This window comes from Muntiacus reevesi, chromosome X (assembly GCF_963930625.1).
Source record: "Muntiacus reevesi chromosome X, mMunRee1.1, whole genome shotgun sequence".
NCBI classification, from domain to species: domain Eukaryota; kingdom Metazoa; phylum Chordata; class Mammalia; order Artiodactyla; family Cervidae; genus Muntiacus; species Muntiacus reevesi.
The window spans coordinates 127,032,049-127,048,221 of NC_089271.1; the positions used below are offsets into that span (position 1 = coordinate 127,032,049).

At 36.4% G+C, this 16,173-nt stretch overlaps 1 protein-coding gene across 11 annotated transcripts in view; it reads left to right on the forward strand.

The window, feature by feature from the left end:
- THOC2 (THO complex subunit 2) overlaps positions 1-16,173 on the forward strand; it is a 113,183-nt gene that overhangs the window by 46,717 nt on the left and 50,293 nt on the right. For all 11 annotated transcript variants that reach the window (XM_065916641.1, XM_065916642.1, XM_065916644.1 and 8 more), the window contains exons 9-12: positions 9,969-10,061; positions 12,966-13,121; positions 13,712-13,884; positions 15,115-15,310. In XM_065916641.1, coding sequence (XP_065772713.1) covers positions 9,969-10,061; positions 12,966-13,121; positions 13,712-13,884; positions 15,115-15,310 — 618 coding nt within the window. The remainder of the gene's footprint in view (positions 1-9,968; positions 10,062-12,965; positions 13,122-13,711; positions 13,885-15,114; positions 15,311-16,173) is intronic.

Sequence of the window (16,173 nt, forward strand, 5' to 3'; positions counted from 1 at the left end):
AATCCACCTACCGCCTTTGGTTATCTTAATTTTTCCATTTCTCTATAATGTTCCAGAAGAGAAATTAGTTCAGAACTAAAAGCATATAGCTTTTTGGTACCAAACAAGAGAAGTGTCAGGGTTTGGGGGCAAGGGTATTTCACCTTTGTTTAAAAATTAGTGATTGTAGTCATTCCTATCCCTACTGGCAGCCAGGGAGCCCACTCTTAGTATAGAGAAAGAGAAGTTCAGGTATTTAATTGCACCTTGATTGTTTTGGATTTGAGAAAATGAAGCCAACTGCTGAAGTGACAGGGTAGCTGAAATTTAACTTGAGCTTGATTAATTAGAATATAGGTTAGGACTTTGGAGACTGAGGGTTTCAGGGCTTATTACAGTGAATAATGATGACCTAATGCTTAATATAATATTGTTAGTTGAATATCAGTTTTAGAATTAAAACTTTCTGTATGAGACTATTCCTCATAATGGCAACACTTTTTGAACTGAATTAAAATATCCCTGGGGGTTAAGCAATGTTGGAATGATTCTTTTTTTTTTCAAAGTAGATAATGGGGCCTTTGTCTTATATGAGAAATGCCCAACCAAGAAATATTTGATTTAGAAATAACCTATTATTAGAAAGAGTAACCCTGGTATTGTTCTGTATAACACCATTTGCTTATTTTTATTGCCTGAACAATCTTATTTTGGGAATCTGTAATCTTAAGGACCGCTGAGGGCAGGGGAAGAAATGTAAGAGATTTTAGATAATTTGTAGTCTGGTGAGGTAAAGTAAGAAAAGCCACGAAAATCAAGAACTGCTGAGGGCTTATAACCTGGGGAATTGGTTCCTAAGCATGTATATTCACCCTGTGTACTGGTCTCCTGCCTAACTCTGCCCACCCCACCCCCCTGTCATCACTTCCTGAAAATGTTTACTCCCCCTGTCCACAACCCATATTTTCACCAATTGGAAATTATTTGGATTAACGGGGTTCTTTTAATTTTTTTCCTTAATGCTAAGACTTGTAGGCAAAGTTAATTATTTCTGCTATAAAGTCAGAGTGATTTTATTCTGATTTCAACCTGGGATTACCTGTACTGGATGTTTTGACTTGGAAAGGTGGTAGGGATGTAAGCAGTTTTAGAACAGACTTTGGAAAATCGGGCTGATTCAGTTCCCTTAACAGAGATTGCTGGAATAGAGGGTTTAGGTTCAGCACGAAGGGCAAGAAGAAGGGAGTACTAGAAGGTTTGAGGATACTGAAAGACAAACTTGGCTGGGTTTGTCTTGTCACAGGAAGAGGAAGGAGATGGTGACTCTCACTCTTGTCCCAGCTTCTTGGTTTCTTGATTCAGAACATAATAATAGCGGTGCCATGGTTATGCACTATTATAACCCAAATATACCCATTTAAGGAATATTGACTGAACACCTCCTATGTGCCAGGTAGTGTCCTAAGTGCTGTGACTACATATGTAAGCAAATAAAAATCCTTGCCTTCATGATGCTTATATTCTAAGCAAATCATATGATACATTAAAAGGTGATCAATGAGAAGGGGGCAAAAGAAGAAAGAGAGAGAGCAGGATAAGGAAGAATGAGAGTACTACTAGGGTGGTGAAGTGGCAATTTTAAACAAAAAAGTGAGAGTAGACCTCATTGAAAAGGTGAGTTTATTTAAGCAAAGAAACAGATGTGAGAGTGTAAACTGCAGATATTTGGAAGATCCTCCAGGCAAAGAGAACAGCTAGGGCAGCAGTCTTAAGGTGTGAGCATGCCTGATGTGTTGAATAACAGTGAGGAGACCAGTGTGGCTGGATCAGAGTGATTGAGTGGGAGAGTGGTAGGGGGTGAGGTCAAAGTTGAGGGACCATATCACATGGAACTGGTGCAAGGTTTCTGACTTCCAATGCCAGGTGAAGCCAGTGGAGGTTTTGAGTGATATGATCTGGTGTAGTTTTTTTCATTTTGTTTCTCTTTTACCTTTTCATTTTATTATGAACATTTTTAGACATATAGAAAAGAGTGAATAGTGTGAAAACCCATAACTCTATCACTTAGAAGTAACACATTGGTATAATTTTTTGGGAAATATTAATTTATATTACAGATCGTAAATGGTTGCTCCTAAATACGTTAATTTATATTTTTAAAAGTAAGGACATTGTTTTTTAATTTGTTTTTTTTTTTTCATTTATTTTTATTAGTTGGAGGCTAATTACTTTACAATATTGTAGTGGTTTTTGCCGTACATTGACATGAATCAGCCATGGATTTACATGTGTTCCCCATCCCGATCCCCCCTAAGGACATTTTTGTATACAACCATGATACTAATTTTATATCTAACTAGATTGCTATCATAGCTCAGACCGTATTCAGATTTTCCAAGTTGTCCCCCAAATGCATTTTATACCTGGTTTGTTCAAATGATGATCCAGTCAAAGACCACACACATATAATATTTGATTTTGAGGATTTTTTGCTGTCTTTTAATTTAGAATAATTTCCCCCACCTCTTCCATTAATAGTAGTGACTTATTGAAGAGAACATTCCCAAAGAAGACTCCACCTTTTGGATTTATCTAATTGCTTTTTGTGGTTGGTTTAATTTATTCTTTATCCCCTGTTTTTTTTAATATGCTTGGAGTTAGGGCTAAAGGCTCGACTATGTTCAGGTAAAATATTAGTGGCAAAAATACTTAATAGGTTGTGTTATATGTTTCATATTTCATAGCATATAATACTGACTTCTAATATTTCAGTAAGTTGATGACAACATAATCCCTCCATTATACAATGACATTTCCCCGTCTTGTCAACAGCAAGTTATCTGTAGGTTGATATTTGGTAACATGTGAATATCCAGTTTTTCATCAACCTTTCATTTAGTGTAATGTAACTACATGGATGGTAGTTTTCTGAGTCAGTTATTTCCTTTGGGGTTCCAAATTGTTGGTTCACTAATTTTATCTTGCCGTCTACATTATGAGCCATCGGTTGTCCCTTGTCAACTTGATTATTTGGTTATCCTGCAGTACAGTTCCTACTAGAAAGACAGACAAATACTTCAGTTTTTTTTCTACATTTATTACTAGCCATCAGAATAAGGAGTTTCTTTCTTTTTTTTTTTTTTTTTAGAATAAGGAGTTTCTTTAGTAGACACATCTAATGGTGACATGAGTGATATGTGTGTGAGAAAGAGACGAGAGACAAAAAAAAGTGTGTACATGTGCGTTTTGACTTAGGTTTTCAAAGAATCAATATGGTTATGGTAGTAGTGGAAATAGATGATGTTCTGAATATATTTTGAAGGTAGAGCCAATAGTATTTGCTTATGGATTATATATAGAATGTGAGAAAGTAGAGTTAAGGACTGTCCTAAAATTTTTTTTTTGGACTGAGTAGCTAAAAAGATAATTTTCGTCATCAACTGAGATAGGGTAAATTTCAGGTGGAATGAGTTTGGAGTACTGTGGGCAGGAATCAGGAATTTAGTTTTGGGCATGTTAAGTTTGAAATACCTGTTAGAAATTCAGGTATCCAAGTGGAGATGTTGAGCAAATAACTGGATATTGGATTTGGTGTGCTGGAGAAAGAACTTGAACTAGAAAGGGCTAGAAATAGAAATGTGGGTGCCAAAAGCACATAGATGATATTTAAAGTTGTGATACTGGATGAAATCATTAAGTTGGATAAGAGAACCCAAGGCTGAGCCTTGGGGCACTCTGATGTTAAAGGGCCTGGGCAAAGAGGAGGAGCCAGCAAAGGAGATATGAAGGAACACATGTAAGGTAAGAGGAAAACAAGAATATAACATCTTGGAAGCTAAATGGAAGAGAGAATGATCAAGTCTGTTAAGTTAAGATGAGGACTGAAAAATGGTCATTGGATTTATTAGAAGGAGGTCAAAACTAGCCATATTTGTAGAGTTTGAGTGATGTTAAAAGAGAATGGGGAGAATGGAATTAGAGACAATGAGAACAGACAACTCTATAAAGGAGTTGCTACAGAGAGGCATAGATAAATGGAGTGGTAGCTTGTTGAGGAAGTGAACTGAGATTTTCTTTGAAGATAGAAGAGAGACTATTTATGTGTTGCTGGAAATGATTGAACAGAAAGAAACTGGTGATGTAGGAGAAAGAGGAGAGAATTATTGGATTAGTGTTCTTGAATAAGATAGAATGCAGCTTGTAGCATAAGTGATGAATAAACTTTAAATAGGACCACAGGGAGTTCACATATAATAACAGGTGGAAAGGTAGCATATGTGGGTACACTTGTTGGTAGGTGGATAGATCTGATGGTGAGAATTTGTAGAGGTCCTGTTGATTGATCCAGTTTTCATGCTGAAATAGAAAGCAAGTTCATCAGATGAGAAAGGGAATGATAGAGGAGGTATTGGAGCTTAGGAGAGAAAGTAGGAAATAGTTGTGTAAGAGAGTATGAGAGTGAATGGACTAGAGAAATAAGAGTATAATTGGCCAGTGACATTAAGGACCCACTTGAGGGTGGATATGTGAAATTAGTACTTTGAGGAGTTGTAGCTATTGGTAATATTAGAATTTAGGATATGGAGTGAATGGCTGAAATAGGTTAGAGGAGGTCTTTGCAAGAGTGGAATTCAAGGAACTGAGAAACCAGCATGATGGAAGTATCACTAACATGTATATGAAAATCTCCAAAAATTAAGAAAGGAATAGAGTTGGAGAAAGTGACAGTGATTCAGAAGCTAAGATCATTCATTGCTAAGTAAAGGGCTGTGACCCAGGGGTCCATAGATGACAACAATAGTACATAACTAAAAGTGGCAGAGTACAGAACTCTCAGAGCTCTGTCCCTTCATAAAAGCAACTAATGAACTGGCAAAAAACTGTCAATCAACTCACAGAACTCTGGAATTTAGTAAAAACTTAAAGAACCAAGGAATGATTTGGTGGAGAAAGAAGCTGCTGTTTGGGATAAGAGAGCTCTGTAGCATTTTAAATTGCCTGCCTACTATCTCTCACACCCAGATTGATGGTGGCTGTGAAAATAAAATCCGGCATTCCTAGTACAGATTGCTAATGCCTGAGGATATAAAGAATTGTTCTCAAAGAATTTGGCCTGTCTGGCTACTCCCTGAAGGATTGGTGCTAGGGCTTATGTTTGTTTTGCCTGACTGGGAGCATCCCTCAGGCTAGGGTGAAAGTGAAGTCGCTCAGTCCAGGCAACCCCATGGACTATAGCCTACCAGGCTTCTCCGTCCACGGAATTTTCCAGGCAAGAATACTGGAGTGGGTTGCCATTTCCTTCTCCAGGAGATCTTCCCGACCCAGGGATTGAACCCAGGTCTCCCGCACTGTAGGCAGATGCTTTACCATCTGAGCCACCAGGGAAGTCCATTGGGCTAGGGTGGCTTTTGCCAAAAGCATTTGAAGGCACTGTTACTTGCTTTAGCAGTCTGGAGTAAGATACAATAGTAAGAGACAAGCAATAGCGAGACTGAAAGCCTGGGAAGGAAGAAGGAGAAAGAAAGGGGAATAAGAGCTTTAGAAAATTTCCTGCCTGTATGGAATCAGAAGGAAAAAAAAAAAAAAAAAAAAAAACGGGGGCCAAGTGCATGCCCAGAACTGGATGCATGCTCCGGAAATGGCTGAGAAGACCCAATGGTTTTTCCTCAGGCTGGCCTTCAGGCTCTGCACAAGCAGGAAGTGAAGACTAAGGCAAAGTTGTAAATGGCCTGGCCAACTGTTGAGGAGTGCCCTAACAAAGCCAGTGTGCAAAGACTGGAAGAGTATTTTTTTTCTTTTCAGGTCTTTAAGAAATGCAGAACACTAGTTGACCACTAAGATGAAAGAATACAAATTTCAATGATCACACACAACAGTAGTATAGACTACAAAGTTAGTTTAGAGAAGTCATTAAATAAACATACAACAACAAACCCCATAGAGGGTACAGAATCTGATTTTCAGAATTGCCACACAGTATTCAAAATATTCAGTATTCACAGTATTCAGTTTTCTACAGAAAATAATGAGTTTTGAAAAGGAACAAAGTAAAGCTTATTCATAAGAAAAAGAATTAATAGAAAGTATCCCCGAGGAAGCTCAAGCAGTGGACATACTAGATAAATAATTTAAATCAACAGTCCTAAATATGCTTAGTATCTATAAGAAACCATGGAAAAAGAACTAAAGAAAACCAGGAAAGCACTATCTTGCCTGACAGAATATCAATAAAAATGTAGAAATTATTAAAAATTATTTAAAAAGGAACCAAACAAATTCTGGAGCCAAAAATGTGGTAACTGAAATAAAAAATTCTCTAGATGGGTATAGCAGCAGATTTGAGAATGCTGAAGAAACAATTAGACTACTTGATAAATTAATTGAAGTTATATAGTCTGAGGAGCAGAAACAGAAAAGAATGAAGAAAAATCACCAGAGCCTAACAGACCTATGGGACACCATCAAGTATACTAATATGTGAGGAGTTCCTTGGCTGTCCAGTGGTTAGGACTTGATGCTTTCACTGCTGTGATCCTGGGTTCAATTCCTGTTTAGGGAACTAAGATCCCACATACGGTGCAGCCAAAAAAAAAAAAAAAAGATGTGTCAGTATGTACATTGTGGAGTCAGAGGCAGAGCGGAGAGAGAGAAAAGGACAGTATATTTGAAAAAATAATGGTGGAAACCTTCTCAAATTTGATGAAATGTATGAATCTACACATCTAAGATACTTGAGGAACACGACATGGGATAAACTCAGAGAGATCCACCCTGAGACACATTATAGTCAAATTATAATATAGTATATTATATATATATAATAGTCAAAGAGAATCTTGAAAGCAGCAAAACAGATGTGACTCATTCATACAAGTGACCTCAATAAATTGACAGCTGATTTCTTCAGAAGGCAGTGGAATGGACTATAAGTACTGAAAGAATGAAACCAAGAATTCTATATCCAACAAAACTACCCCTCAAAAATGAGAGATTATGATATTCCAAAATAAAAGTTGGGGGAGTTCATCGCTAGCAGACCTGTCCTACAAGAAATGCTAAAGTGAGTCCTTTGGATTGAAATGAAAGGACACTAGACAGTAACTTGAAGCCATATGGAAAAATAAAGAACATTAGTAAATGTAATTACATAGCTAAATATAAAAGCCAATATTATTATATTTTTTGGTTTGTAGCTTTTCCTTTTTTCTGATATGATTTAAAAGACAAAAGAAGAAAACAACAATTATAAATCTAGTTGACACACAATGTGTAACAATATTGAAGGGGGAAGGATAGAGATTTGTATAATATTGAAGCTAAGTTGATATTAATTCAAAATATGTTATAAGTTTAAAATGTTAACTGTTAACACTCAAAGTAACCACTAAGAAAATGCTTAAAAAATAAATAGAAGAGGAAAGGAACAGGGAATTTAAAAAAAACACTAAAAAAGTGATGGAGGAAATGAGAAACAATAAAATAAGACAGGAAACAGATAGTAAAATAGCAGAAGTCCTTCCTCATTACTAATTATTTAAATGTAAATGGGTTAAACTTTGTAATTAAAAAGCAGAGTTTGGCAGAATGTATAAAAAAAGCAAGATCCAGACCCACCAAGGTCACGTGACTTTTCTATAGTGTTAAAATTCATTGTAATAAAATGAGAGGGGAAAAAAAGCATGATTCAACTATATGTTATCTAAAGAGACTTACTTTAAGATCCAGAGATACAAATATGTTGGAAGCGAAAGTATGTAAATAGATAACCAATGCAAACAGTATCTAGGAGAGATGGGGTGGCTGTATAGACTTTAAAGCAAATTTTTTTATAATAGATATCAAAAGACATTATATATTGATAAAAGGATCAGCCTATCAAGAACATAAAGCAGTTAACTGTATATGCACCAGAGCCTCAAAATATATGAAGCAAGCATTAGCAGGATTGAAGAGAGAAATAGACAGTTCTACAGTAACTATTGGAGATTTCCATACCCCACTCTCATTAGTGGATAGAAAAACTAGACAAAAGATCAGAGAGGAAATGGAGGACTTGAGCAACACTGTAAACCGTTAGACTTAAAACAGACATATATAGAACAGTCCATTGGACAACAGTAGATTACACACTCTTCTCAAGTACACATGGAACATTCTCCAGAATAGACCTTATATTAGACCACAGAACAAGTCTCAGTACATTTAAAACATTGAAATCATGTAAAATATTTTCTTGGACCACAGCAGAATGAAACTAGATCACAAGAAGAGTGAAGGATAGTGAGTGATGGAAAATTCAAAGCTGGGTGGGCTTTAGGGAGCATGGATGGAGAATAGTCTGAAAACAACTATAAAAACAAAGATGATTCATACCCTACCTCCAGGCCTAGTAGTTTGAGGGGTCCAGGGAAAATAGCCACCACTTGACTGGGTTACAGTGGGAGTGGTGTTCCTAGTGAATGCTAGGCTCTGTTCAGATGTTAAGGTGAAAGCGGGGAGAAGAGGTTTAGAGGATACATTTAGAAGAGAGTTTCAAGGTATAGGGGGTTTTGCTGAGGATGGGTCATGAATTCCAGAGGATTCCATAGAAGTTCTTTAAGAATGTGGATACATGAGATAGGACAGAACAGGGATTGTGAAGAGCGATAGGAAGATCAGAGTACAGGAATTGACATTTGGCCCTGAGAGTTGGAGGCTTCTTATGGCTCACTTAAGCAGAGTTAACGGGGAAAATGTGAATATTCCTGGTGGATTCAGGTCAGTGAGCTTTTGTGGCTTTGCTCTGAAACCATGACCACCATTTGTTTTCATGGAAAAATGTTTTGATACTAAAATAGCCATTTAAAAACAATTAAAATCAAACTTGTTAAGTTGAGGACTTAATCTGTCTTAAAAATCATGGTGAAATAATGCCTTTTTAAATTTATCTGTTAGTTTTGTTAGCTTCATATGTGCATAACACATATCACAATTACGGGAGGAGGTTTACTCATAAAGTTCTCAAGTTCAGTATTGAGTAGAAGCAGAACATAATGTATTGTCACCATTTTCTTTTTATTTGCATTGGGCCATTTAGTAATTGCCAGTTATCTTCACTTCATTCTTCTATTCATCTGACCCCAGGCCATTTGAAAATTAAGTGAAAGTCATCTTGATAGCCTTCAGAGATCCATCTGTTTCTCGGTAGGACCAATAAAGGTGACCTGGGATTGGCCATTCCTAGTTTTAAAATGTTTAATTATCCATGTGTAATAAGTATAGTAGTAGTAGTGTTAATCCCTCAGTGGTGTCCGACTCTTTGCAACCCCATGGACTGCAGCCTGCCAGGTTCCTCTGTCCGTGGGATTCTCCAGGCAAAAATACCAGAGTGGATTGTCATTTCCTCCTCCAGGAACTCTTCCTGGCCCAGGAATGGAAGCTAGGTCTCCTGCATTATTGGCAGATTCTTTACTGTCTGAGCTACCAAGGAAGAAGTACAGACACCCGTTTTGAAGGGGAAGTCAGCTGACAAGCAGATATACTTAGCACAGAACCCAAGAAATAAAAGAACAGGGAGAAAAGTATCAAGCAGACACAATGGTTCCACACTTGCAAATTTGTCAGTCTTGTCTATCTGCAACTCCACTGAGAAGTACTTGAAAAAGCAAGTTAAGAAAACACACATATAAACAGAAACCCAAACCAAGTATTATGCAGTATAAAATCTCGAATTCTGTTCAAGTTTCAGATTTTATTCAAATATTAGCATGTGTCCATTTTTGAAACTGCTTTTCTTGTGTTCATCAGTTGTACCAATGTGAAAAGAGATATTCATATGATTATATTTGCTCTGAATTCAGATGTTATTATTCATGGTCAGGAGGAGCAATGAAGCTTATTGTTGCCCTAGAGTTATTTGATCTAATTGTTCTTAATTATTGGTAGATTAAAAAGATAGATTTTAGTTGTACTTTTTGCACTAAATAGAAACTTTTCTTTTGTTTTTCAAGGAGCCAAATGGAGAGACTCCTTCATCTTTATACAGAGTTGCAGCAGTACTTCTACAATTTAACCTTATTGACTTAGATGATCTTTATGTACATGTAAGTTAAGTGGGCTGCTAAGAACATATGGTTATTCATCCCAGGGGTGGGGAAGAGGAGGAGGCAGTCATGTAGCACTCCAAGATTGGTTCTAGATGCTCAAGTCTTAATTTTTGAAGCCCTGTTACATTATTGCTTTGTGTTTGCTTTATAAAGTGAATGAATTTAGTTTATAGGAACCATGGAAATGAAATACCTTTTGTATAGAATTCAAGGTTAACTGTGAAGTTAAAGTTCTTAATTGTCATCAAGGCATATGTCATGGAGAGAGAGGCCAAGTTCTAATCAGTGTTGGTTTTAGACTGCTGTATTATACACGGATTATGGGAAATATGGGTTTACCTAAACAGTTCTTCCTTCTCCCCTACATGTTAATTTTGAGGATTCAGGATGAATTTGGAACTTTTCATGTACTTTAAAAAGATAGCTTCTCTGGTGTTTTTACTGCTGGATAATAGATGTGCTTTTATTGCAGGATCTAGAGGAATGTGTATGTGGTTGTGATAGATGACCTCTAGTTCAGCAACAGCTTAGCCTGTCAGTTTGAAAACACTAGGTTTGTAGCATAGAATTTCTTGTTTTATTAGGTTGTGCGTTAGGATATCTATGAACTGTTCAAAACTGACATCATCTTCACTGCCTTTGAAATCACTTTCTAACTTCCTTGCCTGTCATTACATATAATGGTTACAGAGCTGAATGAAATTTGATCACTATCTTGGAAGCAGTCATAGTCTAGCAAGGGAGAAAACATTTTGCATTCTATAAGTACTTTATTGGAAATATTCACATAGTGCTATGAGGGCTCAAAATAGGTAGTGACCATCTCTGTCACTGGGGGATTTTGGAAGGCTTCTCCAAATTACTGATGTTGAACTGGGAACTTGAGGTGTTGGCCAGGCTTAAATAGGTGGAAAGCATTGTAGGTAGAATTAATTGAATATAAAGGCAAGAGGTTTGAAAAGATTTCATTATCCCCTTAGGGGAACACCGAGAAGCTCAGAGTGGTTGGAGCCTAGGGTGGTATGTAGGGGAAATGAGGACGGAGAAGTAGATTGGAGGCCAAACTATGAAGGGTTGTTAAGGGCCATGGTAAGGAGTTTGGATTTTTTTCTTGTTGACAGTAGACAGCCATTCAAGATTTAGTGTAGACAAGGATGTACAAACTGAAAACATGAAAAACTGGTCAGAAAAAGAAGAATTTGAAGACATAGGTATGAATTTATACAGGCAAATATAGACTTGGAGAACAAATGGAAAGTACAAAAATGATGATAGATTTATTACTGATATTTTTCAGCTTAATTGTAAATATAAGCAGAGTTTAAAAGTATTCCTGTTAAAGTGACAGGGATTTTCAGATGGGATTAAAACCCAGTTAATTGTTTACATGAGACTTCTGAAACCTAAGGGCAAAGAAAGGTTGAAAGTAAAAGGGTGGGAAAATATACCAGGGAAATTATTCTTGTCAGACAAAACAGAGAATCACTTTATAATAATAAAGTTGTTTTTACTAGAAAGATATAATCATTGTAATTTTTATATATACCTAATACCATATTTTCAAAATACACAAGACCAGAAATGGAGAGAACTATAATTAAAAACATAGCATTAACCCATTGTAATGGGAGATTTCAGAGGCAATTGAAGTAGACTAGGTAAAAGATGAGAATCTGTGGTAGATGTATGATAGGTATATAAGTAGAGCAATAAAAATGGGTTTGATTGCCAGTGGAGAGAATAAGGAATGAGAAAAAGTCTGGCTTACCTCCTTGCACCAGTTCATAATGAGTTTTCTTCCACTCCCCTTTTTGACTGATGGGATAAAGTCTGTAGTATGTAGTTTAATATTTCACTGTGTCTCCTTGTGCATGTGCTCAGTCATGTCCAACTCTTTGCGGCTCCATGGACTATAGCCCACCAGGCTCCTCTGTCCATGGGATTTTCCTGACAAGGATACTGGAGAGGGTTGCCATTTCCTACTCCAAGGTATCTTCCTGACCCAGGGATTGAACCTGCATCTCTTGTGTCTCCTGCATTGGCAGGCAGAGTCTTTACCACTGCTCCACCAGGGAAGCCCCTCACTGTGTCTCCTTTTATTATTTACTGATTTTTTAGTTTGCATTAGATTTATCTATTGAAATAGATTTTGCATTTCTAGGGGCAGGAATGGTGAGCTATCACCCTAGTGCCTAGCAAAAATGACTCAATAATGGTTTGTTGGATATGTGTCTATTTATGAAATGTCCATACTAACCATCTTCCACTCATACAAGATGGCTGTACTTGAGATGCTTGATCCTTTTTTTCATAATGGAGGGTCAACTATCCACATGATACTTTTTCTTTTGTAATAAACTAGAAACTAGTTTTTGACTTAAGACAAATAGGTATCTAGAAAATGAAAAGTGAGATGTCAAGTTGTTCATAATTTTTCGACTTGAGATTTTTCATTTAGAGGAATCAAATTTGCCCCATTATGTAAATCAATAGTTTACCTCTCCTAAATTGGATCTGTATATAGTATTTTATTTAATTTGGAGTTTGGCCTTTAAAGGGGAAATCTCTGATATTTTTAATTGAACAGGTATGCATTTTCTTGGATAAACTAATAAATGCAATGGTAGGCGTTGCTGTTGTAGTATTATATTAATTTAGGACCTCTGACAGAAGAGATGAAACTTTGAATTGCTACCTGAGTTTAAAAAGTGTACATAATTCAGATATTTAACCCTGTCAGGTTAATATGAAAATAAGGGGGAGACCTATTTCAAAGGGAAATTATGGTCATAAATAGACCAGACTTCTTATGTACAGTTTTATCAATTGAGAGTAGTGTTTGCTTTTTATGTGTGCAAATAGTATTAGCTATTTTATGAAATTTTAATGAACCATTTTTAGCTTCTTCCAGCTGATAATTGCATTATGGATGAACACAAACGAGAAATTGTAGAAGCTAAACAGATTGTTAGAAAACTTACAATGGTTGTATTGTCTTCTGATAAAATTGACGAGCGAGAGAAAGAAAAGGAAAAAGAAGAGGAGAAAGTGGAGAAGGTATATAATTTATTCTGATAAATGTTGTCTTCTGGATTTAGAATTATGAAATTCAACTTGTGATGGTTAATCAACTTGTGGAAGAAGAATTTCTTAATTTTGATTGTGATGAAACCTAGTTTTTGGATTACTAATTTGCAAACATGGTTTTGGCACCTGCCAAACGAGGCTGTCATGTTTTTTCCTATATAAATTTCAGAATGTATTCTAGATAATATCACACATGTATTGACTATATTTGTTCTCTGTGTATAGTGTCTCTCAAGTCCTGAAGGGATTTTCAAAGATGAATTCTAGTTTCCTGTGGCACAGTAGAACTGAATTTAATTCCAAGTCTGTAAACTGTCATGTTTTGTCTGCTAAATGATAAAGCAGATCCTATTATTTCTTTTTTTTTCAGTCACTTAAAAACTCGATTGTGCTTTCAAGAAAATACTGTTGAATTTGCCACGAATGGCAACTGTTATTGACATACATTGTGTTATTTGGCTTAGCTTTTTAAATGAAAAATATTAAAAAAAAAGAAAAATATTTAAAGATTTATTGGTGTCTGTATTCTGAGTATCTTTGCTATAATTGTTCTTTTTTAGCCACCTGACAACCAAAAACTTGGTTTGTTGGAAGCCTTGTTAAAGATTGGTGATTGGCAGCATGCCCAGAGCATTATGGATCAGATGCCTCCATACTATGCAGCTTCACATAAACTAATAGCCCTTGCTATTTGCAAACTGATTCATATAACTATTGAGCCTCTCTACCGAAGGTATGTTGCCATTTGCTTTACTAATTGAGGTAGAAAGAGTTTAGAACTACAAAATAAAATCTGCATATTTCCCTTGTCTCCTTCAATCAAGCATATATTTTAAATTGTTTTATCAGAAGATAAGAGATGGTCACAGAGCATATCATTCTGGCTGCCAGGCTTGTCTCCTATCATCTACACCAGGCATTGCAGAATTTGTGCTGCAGTGTTGTCTCAAAACTACATGTTAGATTTCTAGGTAGGATTTGCTTCACTGAGAGTGAAAACTCCATTCTTCTGTTTTTGACTTTTGCCTCTCTCTTGGGGAGGAGAGAATTCCTAAAGTTTTTACCTAGTGTAATTTTCCTCTATCTTGGGTTGACTGGCTCTGAGTGAGGTCTGTGCCACTCTGCTTGCCTTGTCTCTTCTGGCAAATAGGCTGCTGTTCTGGAAATTGCTACTGCAGCCTCTCTCATCATCCCTGGTTACTGTGTCAACTAGTCCTCTAGCCCTCAACCTACTTGTAGGATACTTAGGAGCAGTACTGGCAGCAGTGCTGGCTTCAGCCCCACAGATCAGAGCCTGTCTCATGAGCCCCAGCTTTGTGATTCGTGCATAGCTGCTGGCTGCTGCCTTCAGTGCCACCTGTGCTGTGGACTGTGAAGGCTCTTCAGAGAGGGACCCCTGTGACTCCACAGCGGGACACCTGCTCAGCAGGTGAGAACTCTGGGCGTGCTGTCCTTTTTAGTGTGACATACCCTCTTTCATTATGCTGCTCACCTTCCCTATTGTCACCTACCTCACATTCAGTCTAGGTAGTGGAAGTCATGTTGAGAACTGTTTATTGACTTGCATCAGTGATGTTATCTCCATATTTTTCTCTTTCGTCTTTGTGTCTCCGAGGTCCATCCCTTGTTCCCCATTCCCATATCCAAATTCTTGATATTGATCAAATTTAATTAAAAACCAAGTTCATATGACATATGAACATGTTAACTGTTACATGGAACCTATACTTCTCTGATTTTCTTTTTCTTATGCAGTTAATTTGAAACGGTCTCCTAAGCTCTGAGTTTTTTCAAATGAGTGTTGTTTTTGTCTTTTTCTACCAATTAAATTATGTGGTATAATGAAGTTAAGCATAAATGAAATAGAAGAAACAAATACTAGTAAGAAAAGTTTTATAATATGACTGTGTTAACTTAAAATGGAGCATTGCATAGTATATATACATTTTTCTTCTTTTTGTAGGGTTGGCGTTCCTAAAGGTGCTAAAGGCTCACCTGTTAGTGCTCTGCAAAATAAGAGAGCACCAAAACAAGCAGAGAGCTTTGAAGATTTGAGGAGAGACGTCTTCAATATGTTCTGTTACCTTGGTCCCCACCTTTCTCATGATCCCATTTTATTTGCAAAAGTGGTGCGGATAGGCAAGTCATTTATGAAGGAGGTTAGTAAGTTTTTTTTTCTTTCGAGCAGAAAGCTAAATTATAGAATGAAAATGTTCTGAATATATTTGTGTTATGTGTATCTCTAGAAATACAAATAAAGTAAACTTCAGAAAATGTTATGCTGAGTAAGATTTGGACAAAGTCAATTGTGTCCCAACCATTTATATATAAAAACTTAAATCCAGTCAAGCCCTCCAGATAGAAAAATACGGTTTGGACATGTGATTGCTTTTTGAATCTTCTTATAGTTGTGGTTATATGAGCATTCTTTCCTCTTGCTTTTCTTCTGCTCATTTATTTTATTGGCTGCAGTTTTGAATCACTGCCATTATTTGTGTTAAGTCCCTTTAGCCTCAGACCTCAGACTGTTCAGGATTTATTCTTTTTTTTTTTTAGTAAACTTTTTATTGACGTAAAACATGATACAGAAAGCACACAAACCATAATTGTATAGCTCAGTGACTTTTTCCAAACTAAATAGCCATGTGTCTTCCACTTAGATCAAGAGATAGAAAAGTACTAACACTTGGGAGTTTTCCTTAGATGCTCTCCTAATCACTACTCCAAGGGAAACTGTTAATATTTTATTGATGTATAGTTGGCTTACAATATTATGTTAGTTTCAGATGTATAGCAGAGTGGTTTGGCTATACTTATATATGTATATATCTTTATTCGTTTTTTTGGATTCTTTCCCATTATAGTTTATTAAAAAGATACTGAATATAGTTCCCTGTGAGATACAGTAAATCCTTATCTATTTTATATATGGTAGGGTGCATCTGTTCATCCTTTGCTCCCAATTTATTCTATGTCTGTGAGTCTATTTCTGTTTTGTAAATAAGTTCATTTATATCATCTT